Source organism: Anoplopoma fimbria, chromosome 12 (genome assembly GCF_027596085.1).
Source record: "Anoplopoma fimbria isolate UVic2021 breed Golden Eagle Sablefish chromosome 12, Afim_UVic_2022, whole genome shotgun sequence".
Classification (NCBI taxonomy): domain Eukaryota; kingdom Metazoa; phylum Chordata; class Actinopteri; order Perciformes; family Anoplopomatidae; genus Anoplopoma; species Anoplopoma fimbria.
The window spans coordinates 17,422,927-17,441,201 of NC_072460.1; the positions used below are offsets into that span (position 1 = coordinate 17,422,927).

The 18,275-nt window shown below is 43.3% G+C and overlaps 2 protein-coding genes across 3 annotated transcripts in view; one reads left to right on the forward strand and one right to left on the reverse strand.

Annotated features, from left to right (window-relative positions):
• The window catches only part of magi3a (membrane associated guanylate kinase, WW and PDZ domain containing 3a), a 109,006-nt gene extending 96,275 nt beyond the window's left edge, over window positions 1–12,731 (reverse strand). Inside the window, exon 1 of the mRNA XM_054609901.1 lies at window positions 12,100–12,731. Within this exon, the coding sequence (XP_054465876.1) occupies window positions 12,100–12,406 (307 nt within the window). The 5' untranslated portion in view covers window positions 12,407–12,731. The remainder of the gene's footprint in view (window positions 1–12,099) is intronic.
• Window positions 12,732–14,194: 1,463 nt separating this feature from the next.
• Window positions 14,195–18,275, forward strand: si:ch73-206d17.1 (tyrosine-protein kinase STYK1). 2 transcript variants are annotated; one of them, XM_054608885.1, is made up of 10 exons: window positions 14,195–14,333; window positions 14,431–14,544; window positions 14,642–14,785; window positions 14,913–15,113; window positions 15,294–15,484; window positions 15,569–15,652; window positions 15,848–16,065; window positions 16,162–16,202; window positions 16,730–16,826; window positions 18,100–18,275. In XM_054608885.1, the coding sequence occupies exons 2-10, from the start codon at window positions 14,493–14,495 to the stop codon at window positions 18,269–18,271; spliced, it is 1,200 nt and encodes a 399-aa protein (XP_054464860.1). In that variant the 5' UTR covers window positions 14,195–14,333; window positions 14,431–14,492; the 3' UTR covers window positions 18,272–18,275. The 2 variants fall into 2 exon arrangements, with proteins under 2 accessions (XP_054464860.1, XP_054464861.1); XM_054608886.1 differs by having other exon boundaries at window positions 15,572–15,652.

The window sequence follows — 18,275 nt, forward strand, 5'->3', positions numbered from 1 at the left end:
CAAGCTGTTTTTAATACATACTCATCTTGGTTTATCATCTATGCCAACCATTTACTTAAGTTACTTCGAGCAGCCACAGACACGTTCTCCTGAAAGTCACCAGTTAACAAGGTCACTCGTTAAACTGAAACACCTGTTGCTCTGAAACGGTTCTGATCCTTAGTAATGCTGTAGAATTGGAGTCTCTGTTATTCTATTGATTTTGACAAATAATCATGCAACAACCAGACATTCTGATGCGGTTAACAGTTTTAATTAAATGTTTAAAGCTAGCCAACGCATCTGAATGGCTGCAGGACAAAGTGCCACTACCGCTGCCAAACATGCGCACACATATTTCTGATGACGGTGACTATAAAAGTGTACAAAGCTGAGATCCTTGGATGCTTATTATTTGATTTTATATTATTATTATTATTATTATGGGGCAAACAGAATAACCAAATGTGGTAATCCTACTTAGGATTCAAGACATAGTTATGATTTTTTTTTTTGGTACTTCAATTTATGCTGTAATATAGCTCAATTAAAGAAAGTAGAGCTGTTTTTTTCACCACCTTCATTTCACAAAAATATTTGCAGAGCAAGCACAAAGCCCTTCACATTAGCATAACACACATTTCAGCGTGACACGTTGGGATCTCACGGCGCTGAAGACAATACCAGCCTGCGTGTTTCATGACAAGAGGATCTATTTCTTCTCACTCCCATATGTCCAGTCTGGAGCCGCTCGTGCAAAACCGCTGTGAGGGGTCACGCAGTTCAACAGGCGGGGGGGTGGCTGTCAAGAAGAATCTGAACTTTATCCATCATTTGTTGTGTGTGTGTGTGTGTGTGTGTGTGTGTGTGTGTGTGTGTGTGTGTGTGTGTGTGTGTGTGTGTGTGTGTTGTGTGTGTGTGTGTGTGTTAAGCACCCGTTCATGTGTCTGCATGTGTGTTTACTTCTCCGCCTAGCTGTGGCGCCTGTCAACAGAAGTGTTGAATCAGTGTAAGCTGTGCTCCTCTGCCAGCTCCTCCTAAGGACCGGCCTGGCACAAGGGCTCTTAGGCAGCCTTGGCACACAGATGGCAGCCATGCCATGTCTCATAACAGCTCTTCTAAGCACTGGACTTAAGCTGGAGGAAGTATGATATCATGAAAGCAGTCTGGCAATTCGGCCTCCTTGGACTAGCTCAAGGCAAAGCCAAGTTCCTTTGCTTAAGTTTTCACTTTTTTCCTCAGCCAAGGCGTTTTGATTCATCAATCAGCTCTGTCTGTGTAGTAAGAACACTTAAGATTGGATCCAAATGGCCCGATGACATCAGATCATTCAGGACGGTTTAAGATGCCTCCACATTTTAAATTTTTTACACATGAGAAGGAGACAGGAAACAGGTTGCACAGCTACATCACAGTAACACCAGTTGGACCGCATTCCTCCTCAGTGAGTGAATCCTCCGGACACGTCGGTGCGTCCTACGAGTACAATCACTAGAAAGTCATATTCTGGGGCGATGTTTCAGTGAAACCGCTTGACTGGAATGATAACAGGTGAGGAGAGTTCCAGACCGAGCCACCTTGAAACCACTTTTCATTCACAGGACATGCAAGGGATATGATGAATGACTGGCATACAATACAGTCATACAAACGATGGGCCTTGAATGACACTTGATGCAGCTTGCTTTGATACGTTGTAGTAAAGCGTGCACACACACACACACACACACACACACACGACAAAAAATATATAAATAAAAGGTACTACTTTATTTAATAGCTACCTTCTGAGGACTAAAAATGTCCTTCTGATGTTGTCATTACACTTCTGGCTTTGATCTTCCTCAGCACAATTATAACTGCTCAAATGTGGGTATTTTAGGAATTAAATCTAGTGTTTTTTGCCTTTCTTATAAGGACAACAGTACAAGCCGTAGGCCTGACATTTAAATAAAAATGCCTTGATGTCAGAAGCAACTGTCTTCTTAAAGTAGCAGTTTTCACCATGATCTCCTGGCAGGGAGCGGTGACAGGAAAACAATGTGAAGTGTCTAGCAGAACAAGCACCACCTGTTGGTAACAATACACTGGAAGAATTTCATAGCATTCATCACTGTGCCTCACAAAACCAAAATAACTGCATTCCACACATGATCGCCATTCCCAGATAAACACTTAAGCCCTGCTGCAGCACATGCACTGACAACAATAAAGTCATACAGATAGCAGATACATCAAGGAATGGTATTAAATGACATCATTACCGTCAACCTATTATTTAATTAAACTCTCATAACAAGAAACATGTTTTGCTGGAGTCAAATATTTACCAGTGGTTTGACATATGACAGAACAAATTTTGTCTTAGTCAAACTGTTGTTGGAATGAAGCCTGGAAAGCTGACAGTGCCAAAACCAATGACAAACTTTATTCAGCAAACATCAGAAAACCCTGTTACAACAGCACCTGGCTGAAGGTAATCATGGGGACAGGAAATGGAACTATATTTTAAAAAGGACTGCAGAGCTTATTCCTCCACCCCCAGGGGACATGGGGTCAAAAAGGAGATCGGAAATATACAGTACAAGTATTGTTGCCCTAAAGTAGGCTGGTCATGATAACTACTTTTGCTGGAAGGTTTATGTCCAAGAAATAATTGCGATTAAATATATTATTGTTATTTTTAGACCAATTTATGTCTCTGATAAAAAACATAGTATAATATCAAAATATTGCAAGTACACCCTTTCCAAAGAGGAATCAACTTTTTAATTCCATTAAAATTGGAAAGTGAAACAAATTATTAAATATTATAAATAAATGAAACACAAATCACACACATGCAAAACAATACATAAAATGGACTCTCTGGGCTTAACGAAAATGTGCAATGTCTGCGCAATGACACATTATTATAATGGTAGGGAAAAAACGTACAGTTTATTCTGGCATCACGTTGACTAAAACGCTGGTATCGTTCTCATGAAAACAATGTTAACACAACGGGCAATATCGAAGTCAGCAATAAGGATGGAGGAGGTCGTATGATAAGACGACAGCATAAATGATGGAGGTCATGTCCATATAACATGCAATAAGCAGAACACAGGTTTTCTTCACAGCCTCTTCTTCTTCTTCAAGGGCTGAATATGTTTAGAGCAACACATCATTTCTGAAAGCTGTTCAAATAATCCGCCTTGCTGCTCTGTGTCAAGATTGGATGACTGTTACTAGTGGATACTCCGATGAGGATTGCAGAGAGGCACACGTCCTTCTGCTTACTTCAAACACTGAGTAATATGCATGTGATCTCTTGAGTTTGCCCGAAGACCTCAGAGAGCTGGCAACCGATTGGCTGCTGCCAAAGCCTTGAGGCAAATTTGTCACAGTGCGTGTGTGCGTGTGCGTATGTGTGTGCGTGTGTGTGTTTTGGCCATTAAAGAAAACAACTCAAACACCTGACAGCCGAGCACACAATCTCACATGAAAAGGGTGCATATCCTCTTACAGAAAGATTGTCCTGGGATTGGCTTATTAACAGGCAATAAAAAAAAAGGCAGAACAACGAGAAGGCAGGCCATCAAAACAGATACAATCACTTGTTACTGTGAGCTCACTAGCACCCGCCGCAAAGACAAAGCATGCATGAATAAGAGCTGTGAGTCAAATACACTGTAGGCAGGAGGTCGTCCTCCTGCTGGTCTCAACTTTTCATAAAGATCGGGGCCGGAACGCACAGGCAGAACCTCGGGATGAGCCAGTTGCCTTAACAGGGACGAGACTGGACCTGATCAATAACCTGACAGACACCCATGAATACTAATGAGACACTCAGGGAACCTCATCTCTGCAGAGCATGACATATTACCGTGGAGGGGGGGGGCAGACGATGCATTAATAACATAGTGGAAAAAATGGCCGCCTCCCATGTCCACATCGGGACAAATGTATCTTCAGACTGAGTTTGTGTCAAACCTTGCAGCCATTTGTCTTCATCTGACTTAATCTGTTTGTCTGTCCATGTCTTTTTACAGAATTAAATAACCCTGCTTATGTTTAATCAGACTAATGAATGTAATAACAATACATATATTTATATAGCACCTTTATCAACAACGGTACAAAGTGCGTCACAATAAAAACATTAAAGCAAATAAGATCCAGAATCAAAGAGGTATAACAAGATGGATCAAGAGTGTACACGTGCAACAAATAAAATCTGTTAGATTTCAAATTAGCCAAACGATAAAAGGGAGTCTTTAGAAGTTATTTAAAAGATAACTTCTTACTTTGCCTGCCTTAAATCTCCGGGAAAGCAGATCGAATATAGCAAGGAGCCGGCCCATTCAAGGCTAAAAATCAATTCTAAAACTCACAGGTAACCAGTGAAGGGCAGCAAGGATTTATGTGACGGCAGCAGCATTCTTTATTAATTGCAGTCTTTGAATGTTTGCCTGCTGAATTTAGCCAGTGATATCATCTCTAACATAACCTGACCATCAATCAAACATATGTGGGTATTTCTTTTCCAATTTATTTTGCAAAATGGACAAAGGAAGACATCAACCTAGAATTGCCACCTTGCAGTTGTGTGGCTCTGCCAACCAGTCAAGCTGCAGTTTACATCCATGTCTGTTCACTTCGGACATTTGTGCGAAATTGTCACGATTGGCATATGCATTCTTGAGTTTTGGACAAAAACGTGCTCCGTCAGGTCATAGTGACCTTTGACCACCAAATTCTTATCAGTTGATCCTTGAGTCCTGAGATATCCCGTTCAGTAGAATGGAACGTACGTACGGACCCAAAAACATCATTTCACTGGCACGGCGTCATCACAAAGGAATGAGGATCCTTCTGTAGTCAGACATGAAAGACTCCCCTCACGTCTCATGCAGAGGTTTGGAAGAAACAACAGCAATGCTGCAGCTCTGAGAGCAGAGGGGTTCACAGCAGCAGCTGGATGAATAGCTGGTTACTGTGAAGGTGTGTGTGTGGAGGTGTGTGTGTGGAGGGCGGTGGGCCTTACATCTGTCAGATATCGTCATGGGCCCAGGCTGAATGCGGCCCAAATCGATTCCTTGAGGTTGACTCCCATAGCCAAACAGCTGAGTGGGCTGCTCTTGCAGAATGAGTATGGAGCAAGGCCCATCAGTGTGGGCACGGGGCCAAGTCTTAAGTACCACAGCCAACTAGGAGATTGAACTCTGAGATTGAGTCTTCTCAGCTGATTTATTACCCAGAGTGTAAAGAAAGATCGCCTGACCGGAGAAAACGGAGGGAAGAGCAAGTCCACACGACTAAGAGGCGATCCGTCTTACGCTTATCATTACCTTCCAAAATAAACTCCTGAGATCCAAGGGAGATTAACTCCCAAGAAAGTCAGAACAGCACTCCCTCTGCGCACTCTTTCAGTGTCACAGAACAGAGACATAGTGAAGAATATGGGCAACATTTAAAAAAAGAGAAGATTCTCTGGAAGTCTTCAAAAGCATGGTGAAGGAGGCGTGCTCTCCTTTTCCGTAATTGCGTTTGGCCTCAAAAGGCAACTCGAAGTGGAAACCAATTCAGATGTGGCTTAATTTTTCATTATCATGCATGCCTGCACACACATGCTGGCGGCTCACACAGGCTGGTTACGTGCAGACAAGATTGGAAATACTGAGTCTGAAACAGTAAATGTTGGCTTGATGAACAGCGGGTAGAATCATCTCAGACAGTCACAGCCGAGAATCAATACTATTATTGTGATTAATGGGAACGTTATCGTTTTTCAGCTCTGAGATTATTATTGCTCTCTCGTCTTCTTTGTACTGTTCCTATCTCCGATCTCCCGTTTCCTCTCCTGCTATTCTTACCCCCTTGTCACTCTTTCCCCTCCCTTCTATCGTCTGCTCTCCTCCCTCTTTGACCCCATTTTCTTTTCGCTAAACCTGTTCATCATTTCTTTTCTTTTTTTTTCTTCATCCTCGTAGTTTAAATCCAATGCCTCCATCAAAAGAGAAATCCTTCTCGGGATATTTCCACTGCAGCGACGCTCCAGCTGCCTCCCCTCTCTGTATCAGTTATTGCCTCTGTGGCAACATCACAGGGATGTTTTAATACAGAGCCGGCCCAGAAACAAAGCCCCCAAATAGGCTCTCCAACGGGGGAAGTGAGTGTGCATCTGGGGGAAACTCAGTTCAATCAACAATCAGAGAACCTATCGCCTGAATCCCCTCTGTCCACATCTGCACCTGCGTTTTGATTCATAACAGTCCATTTCTTTAACGCCGTCTCGATTTCATTTCTTGAACCAGGTGGCCGTCTGCTGCTCACAGTCACATAAAAGGGACAATTTCTTTCTTAATCATCCGGAGGACAATCTGTCATCAAACAGATCAGGGTCATTTCTGAGTCAACGGAATAGACTGTGGGAATAAACCTGGCCACAGATATAAGGAAATCTGTGACTGTGCGACTCCTCAGGGTACGCTATCTATTTAGCATGACACATCGTTGCATCCTAAGCACCGCGAAAAAAGACAGCTTAGATTTAAAGAACTAATAACGAGACAGAGCCTTTTTTTTAATTTTTTTCCACCCTCATATCACAATGATAATGTGTGGAGCCAAACCTTTCTTTAGTGCTGACACAGCACATTTGAGATAAGCCTGGTTATGAGAGACTAGGAAGTCGCTATGGGTGCTCAGTTAGTGACGCAAAGACAATGTTAATGGACAACAAGAGGGGAATAATCCTGATTATTACCAAAACAATTGCGTCACCATGGTCACTGATTTACTTTATCATATTGTAGCGAAACATGAGTTAATATGTAACTGCCAGAGGGCGCAAAGTAGAGGGATGATTTTTTTTTTTTTTTAGACGAAAGAAAATCCCTCAAACCCACTGAGCAAAAATACGTTATTTTAGAAAAGTTGAATGTAAAAATTGGCAGGTTCATAGAATGCAATACCTTTGAACTTATTTTCCATTTTGTCTCCTTTGCTATCTTTAACTGGCGTAAACAACTTGAAGTGTTATCGATACCATCTCTTTCTACCTGATAACAAAACAAATTCCGATACCTGAACTTGCCAATGCCGAGTACCAATCTGACACCAGTGCATCACACACACACACACACACACACACACACACACACACACACACACACACTACTTGCCGCTACCCGATCCACCATTTTAAACTGTAAATGAACGATTCTGATACAACTCTAGAAGTAATGTCCCATAAGACCTTGTTTACATCTAACTGCAGCGATCAGTGTGCTTTTTCAAGAGGATAATAATCCCTTTTAAGCTCATGGAGACATAAAATCACAGTGAAACTTTAACCGGCTTAAATAATGTGTAGCTCTTCACCAAAGATTTGTGAAAAACAAAAAAGGATGAGCATTATTCGTGTAATGCGGCAGAGGAGGTTATTGTTCCTCATGGTAGGAGCTGCCGTGCTCCGGTCACTGTTCTGTATATGCATATATATGTTTGGATGCTGACCTCGTCTTATCTCTAAAAAGGATGAACAGCTGTAGGGACCAATCGATTTTAGAGGGAGACCAATTAAGAGTCAAGCTGAGGGAGGGAGGGCAGGAGTCTCCGAGGTAGAGGTGGGGTTTGTGTGTACACATCTCTAAACTACATTTTCCACCAGCAGCGACCTGCAGACTCTGCTGCTGACATCGCGGCACCAACCAGTCAGCGAGTAGAAAGATGCCGCCTTGGTGAATCAGCACACACTCATCTCCACTGCCTTTACACACGCCTGCCAAGTCATGGTGCCTGCCAGTGAGAGGCATGGCTCATTCTGAAATGCTATCTTTGTTGCTGGCCTGTTGGATACCGCAATGCGTCTCCATGGACAGCATCAGCGAGGTAGAATGAAGAGGGATGCCCGTGTCACTTAACATCTGTGGACGCTTTAGGGAGCTCTTCTTTTCCCTGAAGGCTCCAAGACAAAAACAAATATGCAGCAATCACATTGGCAACCCTTCATTCTCCTTCTTCCATCATTCATTTCCTTCCTCCTCACTGGGCTGACTGTGTTTGTCGTGCACTTCAAAAGAGGGAGGAAAGAAATTCAAGACAGGAGGAGGCAGAGGTGTAAACCTATGTTAGACGGGGGGGGAGTGGACAAGGAGATGTTGAGGCGTTGCAGAGCTGTGAGTTTCAGAGGGAGAAGGAATGGATGGATGGAGAAGGGTGTCAGAGGCGTGCTTTGGTATTCAGCGCAGTCCTCCGCCGTACGGGGGCTTCAGTGCGCCCGTCCGCTCGCACCGTCCTCCCTCGCCGCTGACAGGCTGGCAGGGCGGGAGGGCGAAGAAGTGTGACAGGTTTGGGGAATGAGCCGGGAGAGCAGCCAGTGGGAGGGGATGATGGGTGGATGTCCCATCAGGTGTACGGCTGCGATACGCATACACTTAAACACACACACACACACACACACACACACACACACACACACACACACACACACACACACACACACACACACACACACACTAGGATGCAGCAGAGAGAGCAGAGAGAAGGGTGCCAGTAAAGCTCCCGTTGCACTTAGAATACTGAATGGCTTCCATGTTTGGAGCTGCAGGAAGAGCTGAGAGGAGGACCTGGATTCAAAATTGTTCCGCAACCAAGGACCATTGACACGGACATTGTTGTATTTCATTTAAAAAAAGCTTAAAAAAGTATTGTTCATAGACTTTTTTTTTCGTCCCACAACGCATAAAGAGAAAGACTTTACTCAGTGAAATGATCACCTTATTTACAATGTAAATTCTGAGATAAATCTGGATCGCACTGTTAGTCTCAGATATGACATAAGCACCCAGTGACTGGAACAGAAGTTACATTTACCGCAGAGAGAAGGAGTCGCAGAACTTGAGAGATCCTGACAGCTCCCCTCAGCTAGTTTAGAGAAGCTTAGCCATAGAGGCACTGACTGGGGGCGGGGGGGGGGGGGGGACGGACGGACCACATTAACACTGACTGTGCGCTTACTGCTCTGCTGCGCTGCTGATGGCAAACCTATGAAGTGTTAACTTCAATATGACAACACAAGGGAAAAGAAAAAAAAAAAGAAAAGAAACTGAGATTGTGTTATCTTGAGGTAAAGTAGCAAGTTAGAACATGGTGTTATGGTTGCTAGTAGAATCTGTTCTGTGTCCGTTTCTCATTCTTCGAGATTACATAAGACCTGCATGCAAGATGAATCAGCAATGGATTCCAAAAGCGGGAACTTTTTGATAATCAGAGACAGAGGGCAGTTTTTGGTGGGGGATTCCCTTAGACTTAACTATTTGCATACTACAGCCCTGATCAGACAGAGCGCTTTTCAGCAGGCTGGGGGCGGCTTTTTGTTGTTTTAAATGGCTTTGGTTTGCATGCCGCTTTGGCTTTTCTGAGCGAAGTCCAACGTAAACAATATTGAGGTCATGTCCATAATCATATACAAGTGTATAATGTAAAAGTAGAGCTAAATGTTACATTTAGACAGTGAGGTACAGTCATAATGCCACTTTAGCTCATACTGTTGAGCATTAAAGTACATTTATCCAACAAAGCTACCACAATCATTTTTGACATTTCATTTTTCTTTTTTCTTTTATTAATTGCATCTTTTTTTTTTTTTTAACTTTACAGTCAAGAACACCTCAAACCAAAATAAACACTTTGACCTATGATAAGTGTTTTTCCACCTGTACCTTGCCTTCAGAAATGTATTCATGTGCTGTGATCAGATATAATCTCTGGAGTAGCACTGTAAAATGTGACCCATTGTCATCTCAGCACATCATTAGCATTATTTAACCATCTTTCAGGCCTCTTCAGAGAATGCAGACGGTTTTCAAAACCCTTTTTCCCAGTTTCCATTTCAGACCCGATTTGTGAATCAAGGTTGCTCGAGGAACCGAAAGCTTAATGGTCCATCCATTAAGCTCCATGAGATAAAAAACAAGAAGATCTAAGTCAGTTTACAGCTTTAATCAATGAGCTGCCCACTCCCAGGTCTCTGAGCCACAACAGGTATCTTTATCACTACGCCTCTACTCTCCATTTGCCCCCTCAAGGTTACTGCCTATCGCCTTGCTCCTCTCTCTGGATGAGAGCTGCATACTGAGCGCATTGGCTGGTCTGGAGCCAGAGGACCACTCCAGGCAAACTTCTGTTTTCTGTCCTGACAGCGCAGGGGAAGTGTTGAGCAATCTCCGCTGTAGTGAAGGCCCAAAAATATGTTTGATTTCAAAGCTGCTGTCGTAATTGTCGTGGCAAGCTAGTAGGAATCACTCCAGGGAGTAAGATTCTGAGGAAAGGTGGTGCAACACTTTAAAGATTTGTTAGATTTAGTTAGAGGATACAGTGGCTTGTGCAAAAAGAGAACAGTATACTGGTGAGTGGACTAGGATGGGAAAGAGGGTACCAAGGCAAAAGTGAGAATCAGAGTGCAATATATGATAATATAGCAAAGGAAAGAAAACACCAGAGGAGAGCCAGAATGGCAAACTGTGATGATAAGGCACAATCTGCTGAGGGGAAGAGATAAAGAAAAGACAAACTGTGCAGCAAGGAGGGAGAGGGGGGGGAATCCAACACGGGGGCACACTGAAATAATTTAAATTCTCCCCGTTCAGGTTGATGTAACTTGTTTTTGGCACACATGCAACACTGTTTCTTTATAAATAAACGCACAAATCTCACCCAAAATTAACTCAGAACTTGAACACTCTTAGTCTCCGCCTTCATCCTCACTCCCAACTTTCCCATTCTCACGAGTGTACAAGTTTACATGCGCACCAGCCGGCCAACATCTGATCCGCCCATCAGCCACCTCATCTTGGCGAGGAGCTAGCCATCAATGATGGATGATGCTTGAATTAATCATGAGGAAGAGGACAGAGATATAAACACACAGCGAGGGCCCCTGAGGGGAGCAGAGGAGCCTATGCTAAGCAGCCTGCACATGTCAACGTGTGGCCTGAGCATCAGAATACAACCAACATTGCATAACACAGAAAGACATACATAACACAGAAAAAAGTACAAGATGTGGAACTGAGAAAATGCACTTTTGCCAAACTTGTTTTCTATAGTCCAAAAATTAGAAAAAATATCAAACATCCCAACAATACAACATTGTCACATTTAAATCACCTCCAATGTGTGTTTAAAGCGCTACAAATAGTGATAAATGTGGTCTTCTGTGCTAGAAATAGTGATAAGTTTGGTCTTCTGTGATGCATACAAGTGACCATGATAATCCTGTGATATTGATTTCAAAACATCCATAGACCCTGATAAACAGGTAAACCTTACGCATAGCAAAAGGACCAATCCGCTTAACAGAAGAAAAAAAACAGCATAACCGCCTGAAAGTCGTGGTGTCAAACTGAGTCGCCATGCTAGCGCAGCATCCTGAGGATTTAAGGATAAAGGCCCGATTGATTGAATTAGACTTGGCCTCACCTTAACGCAAGCTGGGCCGACACTATCCAAGCTGGCACGGTAGGCATTAACAAATCCCATCTGCAAAGCACCACACTTAGCTGTGCGTCTATCAAATCCATCCACCCATACACACAACACACACACACACACACACACACACCTACACCTACCTTCTGTCCCACATGACTAATACAGTTCCACTGTCAGTATGTTTGGCACACTTCACACACTCCTTTAGAATGTGTGCGAGCCATGAAGGAGTGCCAACTGATTGCTCGTAAATCGGCTACTAACATGCACATAGGATGAGGGAATAGGTAACACGCAGGTAGACAATGTACGCCAGCTGAAAACACACACTTGGCCTGTAGACTGGCTTCCAACTATACATTAAAACTGCACACACATCCATCAACACAAAGCCCTGCAGGCAAACAGGGGGCTCGGCTGTGAGTCCCTCTTATCCACTGGTGATGATCTCACCTGTCCAATGCTTCTCCATCTTCAAGTCACAGTGTTGTTACCATTGTAATGCACTTTACACACCATGGCAGGTTTGGTTTAGTGTGTGTGTGTGTGTGTGTGGGGTGTGGTTGGAGGGGGTGTTAGAGGGGTGTATGTATGTATGTATGGGGTGGGGGGGGGGTCTTTGTGATTCTAAATACACACCTGGTTTCACAGTCTTGAGGCGGATGGGCTCCCGAAAGTGGCGGATGACAGCCAGCGTGTCTCGGTTGGTGAGTCCGCTCACCGGAGTGCCGTTCACCTCCAGCAGCACGTCCCCGCTGCAGGGGAACCTCCCGGCGTGGCACACCATCGCCTCCGCAACTATGTGTCCGAGGTGGGGGAACTCTCCCAGCTCTGCGCCGCCGAGCACCTCCACCACCGCCACCAGCTCTCCGGATCCCCCCCACGACAGGGTGCCCTCCTGTACTTTGGCGGACCAGTGCTTCTTCTTCTTCAGTGTCTTGGACATTGTCGGTGGCTCTCGTGAACCTGGGAAAATAAGAAGTCCAAGCTCGATTGTCCTTCAACGCAAGACCCCGCTTCTGAACCCTAGGACGCAATGACGCATGGGAAAATCATCGCAGATTAGAGAAGTTGAGGCTGATTTCTTGTGTTGTATTCCATAACCAGGGTGAACAAATCTCCTTTATTTTTCTTATTGATCGATCCTCCCATTAAAATTTACTCGAGCATCACCTGTCTGCGACTGGGATGCGAGATCAGCTGCGTCAGTGTCGCATTGAAGCGGAAAGTGTTGGCTCTGATGCTGGGGCGTCTCGATCCCACAGACCGGTTCCCAGTAATGTGCACTTCAAAAAAAAAAAAAAAAAAAAAAAAAAAAAAAAAAAAAAAAAAAAAAAAAAAAAAAAAAAAGAAACCAGCAGCTTTTTCCTTCCACGCTGTCACAACCCCCGATGTTACAGGTCAGGACGGAGCCTGTGTGCGCCGCCGCTTGTGCGCACCGGAGTGCCCACGAGTTCCCCCAAAAAAACAAAAAAACAGTGCAGTTTATATTCCACGTTAAGACTTCAGACAACACAGAAAACTACTTTAAAAAGAAAAGAAAAACAAAAGACTTCACAAAAAGCTCCTTCCCCCTCGGTGCAGTGACAGGTCTTCATCCGAGTCTACTGGAGTCAACTTCACGCTGCGCACCTGTCCTCCTCCCCGGCCCCCCTCCGCGGTGACATCAGCAGAGGCAGTCCTTGGAAACGGGAAAACATACCTGGTCCTCGGTCGGATCCGTAATGTGATCCTAACCAAAACTCAAAGCCTTTGCGTCTTGCTGTTTGTTACCCACTATGTGCTTTTCCCACGCTTCTCCAGAGACACTGTAGAGATATTTAATTTCTACTTAAAAAAAAAAAATACACTACGCAGCCCATGCAACAGACGTGATCCGATTAGGCTTCATCCATAACTTTTTGATCTTTTTCCGTGTTGCTTTCCTGAAGGCAGGAGCTTCTGTCCAATCAGAGATTGTGGGACGGTGCTAAAGTGTCTCCGTTGAACCAATGATGAATGGCAAGAGGCGGGGCTTCTGTGAGGGAGAAGCGCTGGATTTTATTTCCATGGTGTGTTAAGCGAGGCGGAGCTCCAGCCCTGGGACAACATCTCTTTCACTTGGGAAATGTTTACTGCAAATTCGGGATAGTCGACCTACAGTTTAAAAGCAATGTGTCCAATGTGTTTTTTTTATTTTTTTTTATTCTGTGGAGTACAATTTGTAATTATTTGGCTTTATTGTTATTAAAATCATGTGAATTGCAACATGTCCTGTTCTCAGAACTGAGGACTGTCTACTGGTTGGAGGCCATTTCTTGCGCAAGTCTGCCCTCTTGCGGTTGTAGTAGTTACACTGCTGCTATTTTACTACTATAATAAAATAAACAAACTTATTGTGCTTTTTTTTTTACATTAATTAGACACCAGAACATTTATAACCAGCATCTGCACTTTTACACACTCTTTGTTTCCTTGTTTTTATGTTTGTGTCTGTTTTTATATAGTGTCACTTGCACCTCTAATAGATAGTTTGCTATTCTGTTCCTGAGACAGAGCATCACTTTATACATGAAGCCTAAAAAAAACAAAACCCTGAATATATATCCCTACAGATTAATCAGTTAACTGTTAACTCAGCAGTAAGTGTGATAACAGCACATGGCAATGTTATCATTTCTGGGGATTTGTCAATGATTAACATTCAGTCAACATTCAGACTCAGCTCCTCGGTCAGCGCCCTCACAGGCAGCCAGACAAAGCTGATCCCATTTTCTAAAGGCAGCTGATAACAACCTCGTTATGCGAATTTTTCAACTTGCTGCTGCGGTTAGATTTGATATTATAAGTATGGGAATGTGTGTTTGCTCGATCAGGGTTGCATCAGGTGTCAGGTAGGAAAACTTCAAAGTAAAATGTAGCAATTAGACTTCATCCCTTGCTTGATTTTTTTCAATTATCAGTTACTTAATAACTTTACTTTCTACACAGGTGTTAACTTTTTATGAGTCTCATCTGCTGATATGATCGGCCGTTTCCCTCATTTGTGAGAAATGCCAGCTGCTCTGCAAGGATGCAGCAACGATACCTCGCTCCCCATGTGCTGTAAGTTGAACATATGCCAGTTATTGCATTGCAAACTCATAGGCTAGTCCTCTCCTCTTATTCTCCACACGCTTCTTCTTTCACCTCTTGTTTTTAGATGAGGAGTCAGTGGGTCCTCTTGCTGTAATTATCATCCCTAGTCTGTTGGCTCTGAGCACAGTTTTAGTGGTGGCTCTGATTTTCTACAATCTCCACAAGAACAAACAAAGAAGACCCAGCACCTCAGCATACTTTACAAATGGTATGATTTGCAATAACTGTATATCCTCTGTATAGTTCTTTTTCATTAGTGCCTGAGAAAAACAGCAGGTGCTCCTATATCATTGGTTCACAGTAAGCCTGCAGTAACCTTTGTGTTTTTTCAACAGGCCAGCAGAGTGTATCCCTGACTGTAGCATGTATAGGCACTCCAAAGGTCCATGCAGCTTTGTATCCCTGGGAAATACCCGAAGAGTTTGTTCTGGAGGGACTAGAGTTTTGGCAGACAGGTCGTTATGGCCCAATTTGTAAAGGTCTGCTAAAGAAGAGAGACCAGAACTCCTCTGCTGTGGTGGTTAAGTGCCTCCGAGGTACAGCATGAATCTGTCATATGGCCAGCACGATCAGAGTCTTTTGTATGTGAAGAGTTCATTGGTGTTTTCAGATGGAGAGGGGCCAGATTCATTAATTAGATGTACAGTTTATTGCAATTCTAATTAAAAACAGATAACAAAGTTGCTGACTAACCATCTGTTATTTACACCATAAAGATGGCCCACACCAGCCCGAGGCTAAGGAGTTTGAAGAGTTGGTCCTCTTCCACGCCAAAGTGTGTAAACATGAGAACGTGGTGCGGATGCTGCACTGTCAGACCAAGTGTCTGCCCATGTATCTGGTTTTAGAGGCCTACAGCCCAGGAAACCTCCTCCACTTTCTCTGGACGCTCAGAAATGCAACGGAGGTACACAGCTTTGGTTGAAACCTGAATATGCTCTCTCCAATTCCTAAACTGCGCGCAATGATGAATTGTTTCTCTTTCCTCTAGAAGAATTCAAACATTGCAGATCCATCGCTGAATTTCTCTGAGAGGTCGGTTATTCTGGTGGCAAAGCAGGTGGCAACAGGCCTGGTGAGTCCCTTTTTGTTGGCTGATTATTCCCAACAAACAACAACAACTAAAATGTTCTAAATTGAGATGCCATTCTGTACCGCAGCAGGTAACGACCTGCATACCAATTTCCCCCTACATTTCGCTTGAATTTTGAATGAATGTTTGGACCAAAGATTGATTTTGTTGTTTGGCTGTAATTGGTCCCTCCATCAGGATTACCTGATGTCAGAGCACAGGCTGGTGCATGGAGATGTTGCTGCCAGAAACATCTTAATTGGCCCAGGCCTCTCAGCCCGGGTGTCTGGACTGGGCGTGGCCTTTAGAGGACGCAAAATGGATCCACTCATTAGGCAGAGGGCAGCAGAGGTGCCACTCAAATGGCAGGCTCCAGAGACGATCACGATGCAGCTCAGTATCGACAGAAGCGACGTGTAAGGGCAGAGCTATGGCTGAGAAAACAAAACCCACACAAAAAACCAGCTAGATTCAATATAAATTCAAAACATGTTACTTTTTCTTTTCCCTAGGTGGTCATTTGGAATCTTACTGTATGAACTGGTTACCTTAGGTAAAGCTGCATGTTCTATTATCTGTACTCATATTATTTAAAGGGGACACGTCATGCTCATTTTCAGATTCATACTTGTGGATTTCTACTCGTACATGTTTACATGCTTTAATGTACAGCACCTGTCTTTTTAAGGCCCTCTACCAAAAAAAGCTTGCTCAGCTCTGATTGGCTTGCGAGAAAAATATAGTGCATCTTTGTGGAATTAGTTGTCAAGCCGTGGGTGGAGATACTCCACATATTTTCTGATCTAGGCAGCCGATAAAAACTGACTGGGTTGTCTTATTTCACAGTATGTGAGTAAGTAGACACGCCAAATACCCAAATGTATCTGCACAAGCACTGAAAAAGTGAGTTTTTCATGATGTGTCTCCTTTAAGCCATCAGTATTTGAGCCTTTTCACATCTTCTAAATGTACCCTTTCCTACAATCTGTAGTATTGGATCATTACACAATGATGATGCAGCTTCACAAAACCCATAAAAGTCACATTTATTGAATCTTTTTTCTTTTCTTTTGGTCTCAGGCTCTCCTCCATACCCTGAGCTGGAGCCTCCGTCTGTGCTTCCAAAGCTACATGGATCTTATCGAATGAAGAGACCAGAGAATTGTGGAGAACCTCTGTAAGTAAACTAGTAAAAAATAGACCCACTTAACATAGAGTTATATATGTCACTTGATTTAGTCAGGTTATACTCATGAAAGTTGCGTTTCCATTTAACAATAAAAGCAATTACAATATAAACAGGGCAGAGCACTGACATTATAACAGTAGGAAACAAAAAAACATACATAACTAGCATCACAGGTTAAAAGCAAATTTAAATAAGTGAGTTTTGAGTACAGCTTTGAAGGTTTCAAGTTATGGAGAATGTCTGAGGTGCTTGGATTGAGCAGGGGTGTGTGTGTGGAGGTTGGGGTCGGTGGATCTGAGGTTGCGGGTGAGAGTGTATTGGTGCAGGAGGTCCGAAAGGTATGAAGGGGCCAGGTTGTAAAAGGCTCTATATGTAATGAGGATAATAATTAACTGTATTATGTGCATTATCCACTGGCTTATTATGGGGAGCCAGTAGAGGTTTTGAAGGACTGGGAGGATGTGATCTCTGGTGCGGGAGTGGGACAGCAGACGGGCAGCTGAGTTGTGGATGTGTTGTAGTTTGTTGATGGTTTCGGTTGATGTGCCATAAAGGATGCTGTTGCAGTAGTCCAGTAGAGAGAGGAGGAAGGCGTAGATGTAGGAGAGGTTGCTTTTGTTTATGGCTTTGTGAGTGCGGTCTGTCCGTCACAGTAGTCTGAATGGGGAGAATTGTGGCTAAAGGGGTTTAATGACAGGTGGGGCCAGTAGGGGAAGTATAGTCCCTCACCTCAACCATGCTTGAGGTGGCAGCATAGAAGAAGAGAAAGGGGGGGGGGGGTGTATATATATATATATCAAATATTAAAATGATATATATACATTTCGGGAACTAAAAGCTTTCACATTCTGGCGAAAATGTTGAAATAAAATGTAGAATTCAATGCCACTCTCACTGTTAGTGTCTGTTGATATGATGCTACCCTTAGCTTGTTAGCATTGTTAGCACAAAGACTGGAAGCAGGGGGAGCAGCTAACCTGTCTCTGTCTAAAGGTGACACACAAAAAAACAACACCTAATAGCATATTTGCAATATTAGTTTCAGGTGATTATACACTAATGAAAATGTAGCTTTGATTATTATATTACATATCTGCTAATAAATAACCCTAAATCCTACACACCCACCCTTATACAGACATAAGACATGGTATATCCTGATCTGACTTTTGGCAAGCAAGCGTCTTAAGGGTATTTCCAAAAATACAAAACTATTTATTTTAACAAAGAGCTGTCTTAAATTACCTTTGTATACTTTTAGGTATGATCTGATGAAGTACTGTTGGATGTGGAGTTTCAAGGACCGACCTGCATTCTCGGCCATGATAAAGCTGTTGGAGTCCTCTAAGCATCTGGCAGCTGATGAAGACATTTGTGTTCCTGAGGTCATAGACATTTTAGAGTATAACAGAAAGGCAGGACTGCTCTCATAGACTT